The sequence below is a fragment of the Leuciscus leuciscus genome, assembly GCF_965113295.1.
Source record: "Leuciscus leuciscus genome assembly, chromosome: 9".
In the NCBI taxonomy this organism is placed as follows: domain Eukaryota; kingdom Metazoa; phylum Chordata; class Actinopteri; order Cypriniformes; family Leuciscidae; genus Leuciscus; species Leuciscus leuciscus.
This window is the reverse complement of record NC_138733.1, coordinates 30,649,989-30,665,916: the sequence shown is the minus strand read 5'-3', so window position 1 is coordinate 30,665,916 and position 15,928 is coordinate 30,649,989. Positions and strand designations below refer to the sequence as shown.

Sequence of the window (15,928 nt, the reverse complement as noted above, 5' to 3'; positions counted from 1 at the left end):
CGAGATAAAAAGTCGCAATAAAATTTTTCTTTTTTTATTCTGTGGTGGAAATAAGCTTCCATAGATTGCTCATAAGTGAATGTATGTTTTTTATTATTATTATTATTTAACGTGAATTATTGCAGACGAACGATTTGATTGTATGAACATTTATGACATAGAAGCAATAGTATTTGGTTCCCAATGGCATTGTAGAAATGTCCTATTTGCCATCAGCAATGATTAGATATATAGTAGGGAGGTTAAAACTGAGCTATGTGTTGGTCATGTGACCGGTGAACCCTTTGTTGAATATAACGAATAAACTACTAAAACGAATAAACTAATTTGACTGAAATGCATCATTTTAAACGTTTTAAATAACGGAGTGCATCTTTAAGACCTCAATGTCTGATATTCTTGAGGTACTTGGGATATTTCTGCTGAACAAACCAAAGAAAGAATGAAAAAAAAAACGTCAAAGAAAAACAAACCAAAGTGGTAACCGGCACTTAGTCGAAACCACTGATCCTTTCTTAGCGTTCACGCTGTAACTTAATGTCCTGATATATCACTTTACCCGTCCCACTGCCAAGACTCAGTATTGGCCTTAAGAATAAATAATACATTTGTACTCGCAGCTCACCGCAGTCCCTGATCTCCAGACCTACGTCTCCAGAGTCTTTCGACTGGAAACCAGAACACGGTCGGAGTAGAGCTGGATTAACCCGCTCTCCCGCTGCTGTGGGCCGCACGATCTACTTTTGTATACTTATTTATGTTCGTTTTATGTGGATTTATGAAGATGTGTTTGGTGTTTATGGCTTTGGCTCCCATGCAGAATAAGAAAATGTGTATCTGTATGTAAGACGTTGGAAACGGCACACATGCTAGATAACTACTCCAGCTGTTGGGTTTTCTTGGCACGCTTCCCGCTCCAATCTTTCACACACGCACACATTCATTTCTGCTTGTTACTCTTGGTCGCAAATATGTGGAGATGGTTGCCCAGAGCTTCTAGCATCTAATCCTTTTTTCTGATTTCATCTATTTGTTTACGCATGAAAATCAGATTGTTTATGTATGCGGCAAATTGTGATTTTAGGTGCAAAGCATAAGAATAAAGCTCCAAATCAAGCCAATAAACAATACAATTTTATTCCAAACAAAAGAAAACCCAAAAGTGGTAGTTCTGACCCGTGTCTACACCATTATATAACCACAGAGGAAAACTTGTAGCATGTGGTGTGGTGTGTGTTTCTGAAGACCTCAGGCTTTTGTTACGACCCCCGGGGCTCGATGCCCCTCTGCGTGTGCTCTGGAGGTCGTCCTGCTCGCCTTGCCCTAAGCAATGTCTACATGCTGAATTTCTGCTTCATTTTGAAGAGAAGTAGCTAGAATGGACAATAGCAGGCCTGTGTGTTCGCACTGACAAGAGCTTTCATTTGCTCAACTGTAGTTTTCTAAACAAATCATACATTTGTCCGACCACCAATTGTGCAAGTAGAAGCTGAAGATGAATGCTTGACCTGAACTGCTCTATCAAAAGCACGAATGTAGCTGCAAAATTTGTTTGGTTTATCTTTGATTAATTTTCCCACTGCATCCACGAATGTTAGTAGGAATATTAATACGGTAACACTTTACAATAAGGTTTCATTTGTTAACTTTAATTAACTACATCCGTTAAGATGAAGAAATAATGAACTGCAGTTCTACAGCATTTGTTAATCTTTGTTAATGTTAATTTCAACATTTACTAATACATTATTAAAATCAAGTTGCATTTGTTAGCATTAGTTAATGCACTGTGAACTAACATGAACAAACAACGAACAGCTGTATTTATATTAATAACAAAGCACAATCAATAGTGAACAAATACAGTAACGAATGTATTACTCATGATTAGAAGTGTTACCATTAATACCTCTACACAATATTTGTTGGCTTTTACTGTTACTTGCTAATTTTTTTTATTTATTTATTTTTATTCAATATATTATTTATATAATATATTAAGTATTATACTTTTCCTATTTTTCTAATCAATTTCCGAATAAATTTTTGAGCTTTATTATGCACTTTTTTTATTCACATCTTGATACCCAATATGTACATAAGTATGTGGATAGAAACCCGACACGATACCTCAAATCATATATAAATGAAACCTTATTGTAAAGTATTACCATTAATACCTCTACAAAATATTTGTTGTCCTTTACTGTTACTTGCTAATGTTTTATTTTATTTTATTAGCCCCCAACTTTAAGCTTTCTTATGCACTTTTTTATTCACATCTTGATGGACAGCCGACACGATACCTTAAATCATATGTATGTATGTATGTATGTATGTATACAACCTATATAAGTAACAACCTATCAACCACAAAGCAACCAGCCACAGCACACTAGCACTGTGGTGGCTTTTGCATAAACACCTCTTTCTAGTCCTATATGTCTTCGGTTTTCGGGGAGACTCGTTTTATTCTTGCTGTCCACTAATTTAAACTGTCGTTCAGCTGCTCTCTGCTGTGGCAATTTACCCACGTAGCTACATGAGGACCTGTCAAACGCTCTGCTGCACTGCTCTTGACAAAAAAACCCTCCACACAAAACAACATCACCACTCAAGTGGGCCGATTTGACTTGTTTGGACAGTTTATTTGAAAGCTTTTATTTATTATTACAGCAATGTTTGTTCACACCCCCCTCACCATCATTGTTGTATGATGGCGATTGTGAACAGACGCCCCGCTGCGCTTCTGTTAATGACAGCGGAAGCTGAGCACAGTGAGAAATGTGACAAAGGCTTGATCAAACTAATAGCTACTTTGTGTTTCGTTTGCCTTTGAGGTTAAAAGAAAAAAGCAATCCGTGATCATGATAACGGTGTTTCCAAAAAACAGGCACGTTGTACGTGATAAATTATATAGTACTGTTGAAACCGAGGGATAATAGCTCACACAGAAGTGAAATTCTCTTATCATTTACTCAGATTCATACCGTTCCAAACCTGTATGAACACACAAGAAGATATTGAAGAAGTCAATGGGGTCCAAACAACCACAGAAGAAAGAAAGCATTCTGTGGTTGACCAGAATTTTCGTTTTTGGGTGAATTACTTATTTAAATAGCTACATTTTCCCAGTCTGCCTTGCTGTATGCTGAACGTGACCTAAACCTAAACCTGGTTTGGTAACCTCCTGCCATTCTTCTAACAACTACAAACAGCTCTGACCATGTTAATAAACAGGTATAGTGAATAGACTCTCTGTCTCCTGCGCTTTTTAGGGTCGCCTTTCTGAATGAGGCAGGGACTCCTATCAATAGCGGTTTCCTTTCAGGTCCTCTTCCACTAGACTTGATGAATTAGCCCTTTTCTTAGTCCGCCACCCTAAAATAACAGGTCACTAAAACCTGACAAGTACTATTAATCAACCGAAACCGTTTCCATTCGATTCCAACTTCGCTTTTGTTTGCCATCTCCAGCGACTTGTTAAATGTTTTCATAATCGTAGCCAGTTAGGCCAAGTTTCAATCCCTGACGGCCACCAAAATGATGTTTCCCTCATATTTGTTTATTGATTGTAGCGTCATTGTTTAAATATCTTGATTGGAGCTTCCTCTTTTTTTCCCCTCTCATAATCCCTTCTTGCTGGAACCGGCTGGTCGGTCGAGTTGGGAAAAGTCTCCCAACTCCCGTCCTAATGTAACTTTTTTTCTCTATGTTAACACACTTTAGCACTCCCAAATGAGTTATAAGACCCTCTAAATCACCCCACTGAAGTACACTACATGTCCTGTACCGTGTCTGCCACCCCTAAAAAAACAGGTCACTAGGTAATTGAATAGTTAAGGGAGGACTTGTCCTTCATCAGTGCCAAGCAAAGCATATGGCAGTAAAATCATGTGCCTGCTGTTTCATTTCCACAGGCCCCCTGAAGACTAACAGACCGTGGAGGGGTTGAAAAGAAGCCTTTATTTCCACACACACATTGAGGCACATCAGAGCACGAGCCTCGTTTTGAGGTCATTGCGAGAGCGATAGGGGAGATTTGATCTGAAACGCCTCTGTCAGGTGTGCTGGTTAAGTGTAAGCGTGACGGGTGCTTCTTTTCGAGCGTTTGTTCGTTGGTTGCCGTTCACATACTGTCTGTTTATTTCTGCATAGCTGAAGCGTAGGCCACTGTTTACCCCATCGCCAGATGCAGTACACACTCTTGGAAATGCTCAAAAGGAGCCTTATTGGTTTAAAGTGCCGATATTTTGTTTTAAAGTCAAGTCGTCTTCATTTATACGTCGCTTTAAACAATACAGATTGTATCAAAGCATCTTCACAGTAATAAGCAGGAAAAATAACAGAATTAATGATTCAAACTTCATCAGATATAAGACAAATAAAGATTTCCGCACCTGGTAGTTATAGGAACTAGCCAACAGGGTGGATAGGGCCATTTTCCTGCTTGCATTCGCATCGTGAGTAGGAACTCTGAAGTGACATAAGCCGGCCAACAGCGAAAGCGCGGCATTCAACAACGTCAAGAACTAGAGAATGGAGGACGCCTTGATCGGAGCTGTGTTTTTGTTGTGTGTTGTGGGATTCATGATTACGTAGATGGAATGTAGATGTACAAGTTATGTGATAGAAAGAGCAAGAAGGGATGAAATCTCCTACGACTACTTGCATTGCTACATATCATTAAGGCTGAGAAAAGAACACAATGCCGCAGACAAAGGCGACAGGTAAATGCCGTTAACATTAGCTTTCTGTATGTTTATTGTGGAGTAAAGTGTGTGCGTTTACACAGCTTTTTAAAAAGGGTTGGTGTTTCGGTGCGTTCGACCAATCAATGTACACTTACGTCAGCGTTGGGTTAGACCCTACTCTGAAGCAGGAGCTAATTTAGTTCCTAGAACTAAATTCGTTCCCAGTTCCTGAAGTGCGAACATGCCAAAAAGGGGGTACTTCTGCAATTAGTTCTAGGAACTATGAAAAGGTTCCTCCGGTGCGAAAGCCCCTTTTGTTCTCATTCAGAAGTGTCAAGGAGCTGTGAATATTACATGATCTATGACCTTTATACAATGCTTGCCAAAGTAAAGATTGTAAGCCTGTGAGGGACAGCCTCATTTTCACCCGTGTTAAATTCAATATAGAGTCTAGCCTGACTAAGGCTAGCCTAATGAATATTAAGTGTCTTTCAAACCCCAACTAAGCAAGTCAAAGGTTGCAAATAACCTAACACCATCAGGTGACAGAAACAGAAAAAGGGAGCAGTCAGGGAGCCAGTTATCCTCTGGAGAAAGTGCAGGAGATTGCTTTGCTTCGTCCCGTCTCCTCAGAGACACCTTATCCGCGCACACACCAGACCTTGACCGTGCCGCCACATGGGCGCAGGAGCAGGGGGTTAACGCACCGTAGCTGGGGGCCTTCCTTTGAAGTCGAGACTCACCAGGAGAGCGGTATCAGCTGCGGAGAGCGAAAGAGAAAGAGCGAGAGTTGTAAACCCCAGCGGACGCCGCAGCTCCAGGCAGGGTTAGCTTGCTGTGAACGCACTAGCGGGTTTGTATCCCCCCCCCACCTCCCCATCTCCTCCCAGCTCCCTGCTGCTAATGAGAGCAGCGTATCGATCCGCTCTTTGAGACTCTAGGCAGGTATAGTATGTCCTCTCTAAAGTGTGCATTTCCAGCGGCAAGTTCTGGCCCTCACCAGCCCTGGAGACCCTACAGACAGAGGAGAGGGTTCAAGCATCAGGCAGTGATGAATGAGGTGGGCACTCATGATGGTTTGGTGGAAAATAATGGAGGGAGGAAGAGTGGACGAGGCATTTGGTGGGGTGGAAGGAAACTCGAGATTATTGTCCACTAGATGTTTGGCTAGCTAGTAGTTTGAATGCAATTTTTGCATTTAAATTTGTTTAGTCAGAGTGTATTGCTATTTGTAGTCAATTTTACTACAGCAGTTTGAGTTAAAAATTGAATTCAGTAAGGAAAAAAAGTGTGCATTATGAGCCATAAAGGAGCCAGACTGAATGCTAGTAAAAAAAATAAAATAAAAAAAAGCATGCCTAAATAGCTAAATGGCATAGCCTAATTTCACAGGAAGAGCAAGTTATTGCATTTTTGGTAAAGGATTTTTTTTTTTTTTTTTTGGAATGTTGAGTATCCATTAATAAAGTAAACAGAGTCAGGTGATATTGGATATTTAGTTGTGCTTGCTTATTTCCAAGATATTATTTCCTTATTTCCTTTTTATTTTCAGATTACCTTTGCCATCTTCTATAACACACTTAAATGTAATCTTTTAAACCACAATAAAATGTAATGACACTGTTGAATGTAATATTGCATATCTTAAAAACAATATGCAGTATATTTTCATCTTTATAATATTGAGATGTATTATAATATCGTGTTCACCTGTCGATTTTTTTCAGACAAAATAATTAAATAAGATTAAATAAAGAAATTAATTTAATGGAAATGAATAATACATTTATAAGATTAAAAAACTTAAATAAAAAAAAGTAATGATAATAATAATAATAATACCAAAATAATTATTTATATTGGTCTATTTAATTAACTAATAATCTTAGTAATTATTATTTTGTTTTTAATTTATTTGGTAACACTTTAAAATGATTTAAGGTTCCATTAGTGGTTACTGCATCAGTCTAACAACAATTATCAGCTAGAATTCACCTTTTAAAATCATGGTACCATGGTATATATCAAAAGTATCATGGAATTGCTTTACTGTCACTCAGTTCGTGCCGCCACAGTAGTTTTTGTAAAGGCATTTTTTTTTTTTTTTGGCTTTTCCTACTCGTTCTTCATTCTTCTGAACGCACTCTTTTAGCGGGTGGTCTTAAGTGTTGGATAACCAGCGACTGGCATGACTCCAGCTTCAGTCTGACCTGCAATGGCGCGGTGACCCAGGAGTCGAAGAGCGTTCTAAATGAGGTCTCGCTCTAATTTGTCATCCCTCCATTTCTGTATTATGTTTAGCAGGCACCATGTGGACAGATGATCTGGAGGAGAGGGAATGTGCGGCGGTTTTCCGTGGGTTCACATCTGGGAACGATTGCGTTCGCATACGCACATTGTTCATGTGGAATTGTTCTCGCAAACCTGACATACAGTACACGTTCTCGTTTCTGTTTCTCTAAATATTCTCACGATTCCGCAATTTCCGCCCCAATGACATTTCGTTTTGTACGTGATACTCGATTGGACAGATGCTGGAAGTTATGGATTGCTTCAAATAGGTAATGCAACATGATGATGATCACAGTTCCTTTCCATTTCTATAGCAGAATTCCCCATGGTTTGAAACCTGCAAATCTGAATTCCTGACTAGTTAGAGCTAGTTTGGTGAACACATTGCTGGTTAAGCTAGTGAAGAACCAGGTTCTTGCGAGTTAGACTGGTCAATTATTGTGGTATTTTTGGCTTAAAAGTGCAAGTAATCCTAAGCTAGATGAGGTTAGGCAGTCTGGTGGGGACAAACTAGCACACCAACATCCAAAAAACACCATATGCTGGGCTTTTCAGCATGATAATGTTTAGGAAACTTCTAAGCAGATAGACGTTGTGATTATAATACATATTTATTCTACTGCAACTGCTGTATTTTGGTCGTTCCCCATGGTTTCTCTTCAAGGCCCACAATCCCGTTCCTGACAAATCTCCCTGCGCCTTTGCCAGCTCTGGGTTTTTGAAGTGCTTTTTTTAGCAAATCTCCAGTTCCCCAATGGCTCCAGTAGAACACTCCAGAAACCCTCAGTGGTGGCTCAGCAAAATCCATTTCATTTCCGCCCAGCAGAGCTCTTACTATCATCCCTCTGTAGCCCATGTGTGGTATTAAATATTCATTTCATTAATGTCGGAGGCATATCAATGCAAATCTCATTTTAATTTGACGTTACCGCATCTGTTTCAAATTTCTGTGAAGCATAAAGTTCTGCAAAAGTTCTGGAAACTGAACAAGCGCTTTTGGGTTGCCAGGTTTAGTAGAGAAGAGACTGAGCATTCAGTAGTTTGTGTACAGATTTGAAACTTTTTACACATAGATGGATCATTCAAATTTGGTCCAAAAACAAAATGGCCTATATTTTGTAATTATCAAAGCTTACTAGGGGATATACTTATTGTGGTTATTTATTTAGTTATTTGCCGTTTTCATTCAATGCCAGTTTTGATCATGAGGTTTAAAGGCATAATTCTCAACGAAAATTATGTTGTCATTCTGTATATTCACCTTCATGTCATTTTAAACCAATATGACATTCTGTGAGCACAAAATGAAAAATTTCGAACAATATACTGGTAGATAATTTTTCATACAGTTACACTGAATATGGACTGATGCATTCAAATAGAATGCAAAAGCAGAATAAACATATCATAAAAGTAATGAATATGACTTGTGTAGTATATTCGCTGTTCTTCAAAAATGTGTGTTTCATAGAATAAAGCAGGTTATATTACTTTTTTGGGTGAACTGTCACTTTAAAGAGACGGGCTTGGTTTCTCTCTCTTGCCGTCACTCTTACTGTCTCACTTCAGTGGTTTATATCATTTCCAGGACTCTATTCCCATTTTGTAGACATTTTCAGAACTTGACATATGTACACACACACACACACACACACACAACTTTCCCCACAAGGCCCTGTTAGAAAGCAAGCATGCTATCAGGTTTCTCAGCTCAGGGTGTAAATCAAGCGTGAGTTTGGTTCACACAACTCTGCAAACTTAATCCAAGTTTGTTGGTCCGCTGCGAAAATCCGAATCCCTTAGCTGATCCATGGAGAGCGAACACAGTTCACATTAGACACTGACCCTCATCTCTCTCACCGGCCAGTGATCTTCTGGTGTGCATGTGTGTCTTTCCTCTATAGACTGCCTAATTAAGCCGGTCGAGGAAAACGAGATGCCTGTTGAAACCCTTGGCTGGAAGGAATGATATGCTTGAGAGATTGTTACAGAGAAATGATGGAAAAAGAGAGCAAGAGATGAGGAGAAGAAATTATTTCCATTTCTTTCAGCGAATCACCTCCGCTTGGACATTTTTCAGTGGGGTAAAGGAGGACTTTTACCTGCTGTGACATTACAAGCAGTAGAAACTGGAATCATATGGCCAATTAAGTGCTTAAAGTCTTAAAGGAATTTGGAGGCAGTCAGGAGTTCAGGTTACCTTGAGCATCTCACTTTGATCTAGAGCTGAGGGTAATCGTGCCGACAGGAACACGTTCAGGGGCGTGAGAGCCCAAAGAAGTTTCCATTTCTGTCGACTTGCACATACTTTTATGAAAAAGGGGAGAGTTACTGAAACGTGCTTAAATTTTATGTAATATTTATTCTTTTAACAAATAAAAAATTAAATGATATATATATATATATATATATATATATATATATATAATGTATCAAAATAATATATATATACATTTTTAAATATAAAAATAAATATAAATGTAAAATATTATACACACATGTTCACCTTGGTAATCTTTTAACATATAGTAATAATAAACAATAGTAATAATATTAATAATAATAGTGTATGATACAATAATGTAATAATAAATAATACATGTTTCTTGAACTCAAAATCATCATATTAGAATGATTTCTGAAGGATCATGTGACACTGAAGACTGGAGTAATGATGCTGAAAATTCAGCTTTACCGTCACAGGATAAATATATACTGTTTAAATTGTAATAATATTTCACAATTTTACTGTTTTTACTGTATATTTGATTCGCCTAAATAAATGGAGCCTTGGTGAGCAACAGATACTTCTTTCAAAAAAAATAAAAATAAATGGTAATGTTTCCAAAAACAAGGTGAACATTAATATTTTTTTGTAATAATGCCCAATAAGATTTGTAATAAGATCAGAAATGTGCTTTGCAAAAGCAAATATGGTTTCACATACTTAAATACTTTCTAGGTTGGCAGCTCACTGGGTTTTGGAAAATATCTTGAGTCAAGTTGCTGTGTTTCACCACATGTGCTTTTCCCATGTCATGTGTATATAATTTAAAACATTGGACTAATCTAATGTGCTGCTGTACAGTATCTACATGGCACTGTGAAAGGCTTGCTTTCTCGGATTAATGGGAACGCTTTAAGCAAATCCGTCAGAAGGGTTACAGGGTCGACTAACATGCTTAGACTTAAACACATGCGTGTGTTTTTTGGGTTCAGACGTTATTGCACACTTCAGCAGTGGTCTAGATGAATGTTCAATCTTGTGTCCCACATTAATATCACTTACATTTCCATGCAGGAAGAGCACTTTATATTCCAAACCCTCTTTTGTGCCTTTTTAGCTAATGTAAACAGAAGTTTTAGGTTTAATCTTTGTATGTTTGAAGTAAATTAGAGGTGGTTTGCACTTGGAAAGAGTAGAAAAAGGATCCTCTCATGGTTTCTAATTTGTTATTCCTCTTCTTTAAATGTTAGCGCGTGTAGTTTCCTGATAGAAATGCTGTTCGTGTTTCTAATATCACTGTTTTTCTCTCTCTTTTTACCAGTTCTTCGTGATGATTTCCGACAGAACCCTGTGGACGTGATGGTGGCGGCGGGCGAGCCAGCGGTCATGGAGTGCCAGCCGCCCCGCGGACACCCAGAACCCACCATCTCCTGGAAGAAAGATGGAGTCACCATCGACGACAGAGATGAGAGGATAACGGTAAGCATATCTGACTGGAGATACTTCACAGCTGGCAAAATGGGCTTTCAATATAACTTGTCTGCCTGTGCAGTAGAAAGGCGAACACATTTTTATAATTTTGACTAGAGAAAACAGAGAAAAAAGGCTGTTGTCTTCCCTTTTACCAATAGGTAGGAAAACTTCAACACCCATAATGCACTGGGAATGTTGCCGTCCAAGGCCACTCCCACCAGTCTGCAACTATTGGATACACTTGATCAGAGTCAAATATTGCCTTGCTTTAGAAGGAAATACTTCTCAGCAAACTTTTAGTCATAATTGTGTCGACTTATAGTTCCTGTGTGCAAGAATTCAAAAAGTAAACGTTTAGCGGGAACGAGTTTCCGTTTCCTGTGAAGGATCCAGTGTGTTTTAGGCAATGGCTAAAAGCTGCAAAAATATTTGTATCCGCCCTAAAACGGTAGTCCCACTTCAAAATTGATGACTCAAACAAATGTACTGCTCAAATAACACACATTTTTTATGGATGACTTAATGTTGCTGTATTCAATAAAAAATATGAGCTTCACATCCGGCCTTGTGCAAATCAAACCAGGTCCCTTCCTAATTTTCATTTTAGAGGTATTAACGAAGACCTGCTGATTTGTTAATAAAAAAGACACAGCGAAAAGAAGTTCCCTTGTTTAATGCATGTGGATAACAATTGCTTCTGCTGCATTTTTCCAGCGAATGAAGGCCGATTAGGGCTTCTGCTGATGAGTGTTTAAACTGCGTCATGGCCGACTCTGTCGGGGAAAATTAATAGAGCCCATTCATCTGATTGGAAGGGCATGTGGGAATGAAAGTTTGCCTTCGCCAGCGTTCACGAGCCGAAAACTCTCTCTCTGCTGATTTAATGCAGTCTTTAAACCAGGGCCACCAATTAGGTTTTTCTAATTAAATGTGTGGGAAATTAAGTAACGGGATAAATCAGGCCTCTTTTGTCGTTAAAAGAGTGACTTTGATGTGCACGCCGCTGCTCGTTTTCCACGTGGCTTATTTGTGTAGAATAAGGCTAAAGGTGGTTTGGGGGGTTTTGTTATTTTTAATCAAGCCGTAGACAGGTTTTTTTGGGGGAGAATACCATTTTACTGCTTAGCACTGACTAAAAAGGCAATGAAGGAATGTGTTACGCATTCCAAAGTTACGACAACGTGTAACTATGATGTTGTGATTGTGCTGATTAGAATGGCTGAATCAAACCAGATCAAGTTTGTTGTTGATGTTAGTGGTGGTGGTGGTGTGTGTGTGTGTGTGTGTGTAGCTTATCTGTAGTCTGCAGTCCACAATTATGTAGACATTAAACTGTATGGTCATCTCAAACACACCCACATGTTGGTACTCCTATCATTATGAGGACGTTTCATAGGCGTAATGGTTTTTATACTGAGCTAATGACATTTTCTAGCCCCTAAACCTACCACTAAACCTAAACAGAAAACATTCTGCATTGCTACATTTTTAATGAAAAACCGTTTAGTATGTTTTTTTTTAGCAATTTGAAATATGATGACATCGGCATGTTCTCATAATGTAGGTAGGGGGCATGGCCTGAAACCTGAATACACACTACATTATAAGGGTCCTCATAATGTAGGTCAAACACACACAATTTGATATTGGCCATATGTATGTATAGATAGATATGTTGTTGTACTGTCTTAAATTATGTAAGTAAAAAGATGCTTAGAAAAATTAAAGGAAGCACAAAATTGTAATATATATATATATATTAGATATTAACATGCTTAAGACTTTTGCACAGTACTATATATATATATATATATATATATATATATATATATATATATATATATATATATTTCTCATTGCTGTAATAATACAATTATACAAATAAATAAATAAATACATATTTTTATTTGTTTATTTTTATTTTTATTTTTATTATTACAGCAATGAAAAAAATATATATTTGTCATTGCTGTAATAATAAAATTATATAAAAAAAATGTATTACAACAATGAGAAACAAAAATGTATTTATATATATACACACACATATACATACATATACACTCACCTAAAGGATTATTAGGAACACCTGTTCAATTTCTCATTAATGCAATTATCTAATCAACCAATCACATGGCAGTTGCTTCAATGCATTTAGGGGTGTGGTCCTGGTCAAGACAATCTCCTGAACTCCAAACTGAATGTCAGAATGGGAAAGAAAGGTGATTTAAGCAATTTTGAGCGTGGCATGGTTGTTGGTGCCAGACGGGCCGGTCTGAGTATTTCACAATCTGCTCAGTTACTGGGATTTTCACGCACAACCATTTCTAGGGTTTACAAAGAATGGTGTGAAAAGGGAAAAACATCCAGTATGCGGCAGTCCTGTGGGCGAAAGGGGGTCAAACACAGTATTAGTATGGTGTTCCTAATAATCCTTTAGGTGAGTGTATATACACACACATATATATACACACACACACATATACACACACACACACACATATATATATATATATATATATATTAGATTTATTTATTTATTTTTATTATTACAGCAATGAGACTTGAGAGTGGCCATTATGAGAATGGAAAATGGTTTAATTATGCAAAGAGTGTAAACATGTTGTTTTCCTTTAAGAAGCATCTTTGTCTTTGTTTTTTTGTTTGGGGGCAAAATGCACTTCACAGCAATTAACTGGGGTTTTTTTCCGAAACATTGGCTCAACTACAGCTCTGCATACAGCAATGAGCATCAACATTATTCATTTGTTTTGCGTTCCACTGTTATCTCTAAATTAAGGAGCTCCAATGTGGCCATTAATTGCTTTTCAGCAGTAATTGCTGCAGTCTGCTCAAATTAACTGGAGCAGCGCGCTCTGTATTGTTTTGCAGCTTTTTGTTCTGAGTTGGTGTGTGATTATCATGGTCTGCTGAGTGACTCCACACCGTGAGCCCTGAATGAGCACGTATGAGCCAAACCACACAAGACAAAAGGCATGCGAATAAAGCAATCTCCCAATGCTCAGATTGATCGCATCCGAGGACGGAGGGAGCGAAGGTGTGTTCATTGACTCTGGACCGAGAGTAAAGCTGTCCTGCTGTGATGGAACTCCAAATATGTGTCTGCGTGTACTTTGGACGTGAAGAGGAGTTTTTGGGCTGTCTAGCAGAGCTCTGCGGCATGTTACGTGTCATAGCAATCAGATAGTCATTTTGTAATGAAACCTAGCAAGCTTCCTATCTAGACAGTTTTTAGGTGCGCTTTCAGACTATGCTACATGTTTTCATTAACAGATAAGGCAATACATTGCAACAAGCAGCTCGCTATCTTTTGAAATGGATCTTGAGTTTTTCCTGAGGCACATTCTCACTTTTCCTTTGGGTTCTTCACTGTATTAGTTCCTTAATACTCACACACACATTCTCCCACTCCTACGTCTGACCTGACCTTGTCTGCTTTGCGAGTCTTGTGCCGTTTCAGCCGTTAAGCTCTCGCTCAAACAAACAGTAACATAATGACACTTCAAAACCTCTCCAACACCATAGGGTGCCTTAAATAAACTCACCCTCCTTCCTTTCCCCTCCGACCTCTCCTTTGTTTAAAGACTCTTTTCCACCATTAATATTTAGGAGAGGCGACAGGGCTCAAGAATGCTTCAGAAAGTTTCAGAACGTGTCCGGTTTGGAAGTACTCAGAGACGTCCCATGAGACCTAGTGAATGTTTTGTTTAGATGTTTGCAGTCCTTTAAATGTAAATGACTGTAAAACCAATCTGATAAAACTCTTGTTTTACACCTCTGAGAGTTTGTGAACAGAGTGAAAAATGTACATTTTAATGTTCATTAATACTATATTTATACTTTCCATACTTTCATCTGTCTGGCTGTCTGTCTGTTTATTGTTCCATCTATCCATCCATCTTTTGTTTCATCGTTCCATCAACCATCCATCCATCCATTCATTCATATTTTGTTTCATCATTCCATTCATCCATAATGTTTTGTTTCATTGTTCCATACAACCATCTTTTGTTTCATCATTCCATCCACCTCGTTGCATTGTTCCATATATGCATAAACCATCCACCATCCATTCATTCATCTTTTGTTTCATCGTTCCATTCATCAAAACTCCATAATCTTTTGTTTCAATGTTCAATGTTCCATCAGCCATCAACCATCTTTTGTTTAATGGTTCTATCCATCCATCATCTTTTGTTTCATCGTTCAATCCATCCATCCATAATCTGTTTCATCGTTCCATTCATTCCATCCATCCATTTATCCATCAAATATCCATCATGAATCCATCATCGTTCTATTCATCAAGGATATTCAAAAGGATATCCATCCTTTTTTCCATCCATTTCATTGTTGGAACTCCATAATCAAAACTCCATAATCTTTTGTTTCAATGTTCAATGTTCCATCAGCCATCAACCATCTTTTGTTTAATAGTTCTATCCATCCATCATCTTTTGTTTCATCGTTCAATCCATCCATCCATAATCTGTTTCATCGTTCCATTCATTCCATCCATCCATTTATCCATCAAATATCCATCATGAATCCATCATCGTTCTATTCATCAAGGATATTCAAAAGGATATCCATCCTTTTTTCCATCCATTTCATTGTTCCATCCATCATCTTTTGTTTCATCGTTCCATCCATACATCATCTTTTGTTTCATCGTTCCATTCATTCATCCATTCATTCATCCATACATCTTGTTTCATCCATCCATTTATTCATCAACCACCATCATCTTTTGTTTCATCGTTTCATCATCCATCATCTTTTGTTTCATCGTTGTTTAATCCATCCATTCATCCATCCATCCGTCCATTCATCCATCCATAATTCTTTTTTAGCTACAGTGTCACATTTTAGTGCAGACTTGAATATTAAATGTGGCATTTGTGTCTCATAAGTGTAATATCTGTATCTAATTTGTAAATGATGGGATATACAGCGAATGCCTCTGGTCTTTGTCACTGAGACTCTGTTTACACATTCCACATGTTAAACACAGTCAGATCCAGCCGCTGGACTCAACACTGACCGCAGTGAATGATAATCAATGAGACATGACATGATCTGCCATAAAGTGAACCCACATGTTGACCTGTGTAAGTGCAGGCAGGTAGGGGGCCGTAGGAGAGCCGCCACATTCTGATCCCCCTCATTGACTCACGCCGTGTGGTCCCCTGATGCGGGGGTCAGATTTGTTGTGTATGAT

The 15,928-nt window shown here is 38.2% G+C and overlaps 1 protein-coding gene across 5 annotated transcripts in view; it reads left to right on the top strand.

The window, feature by feature from the left end:
* Window positions 1-15,928, top strand: part of robo1 (roundabout, axon guidance receptor, homolog 1) — a 258,365-nt gene that overhangs the window by 195,660 nt on the left and 46,777 nt on the right. For all 5 annotated transcript variants that reach the window (XM_082180880.1, XM_082180878.1, XM_082180879.1 and 2 more), the window contains one exon: window positions 10,535-10,692. In XM_082180880.1, coding sequence (XP_082037006.1) covers window positions 10,535-10,692 — 158 coding nt within the window. The remainder of the gene's footprint in view (window positions 1-10,534; window positions 10,693-15,928) is intronic.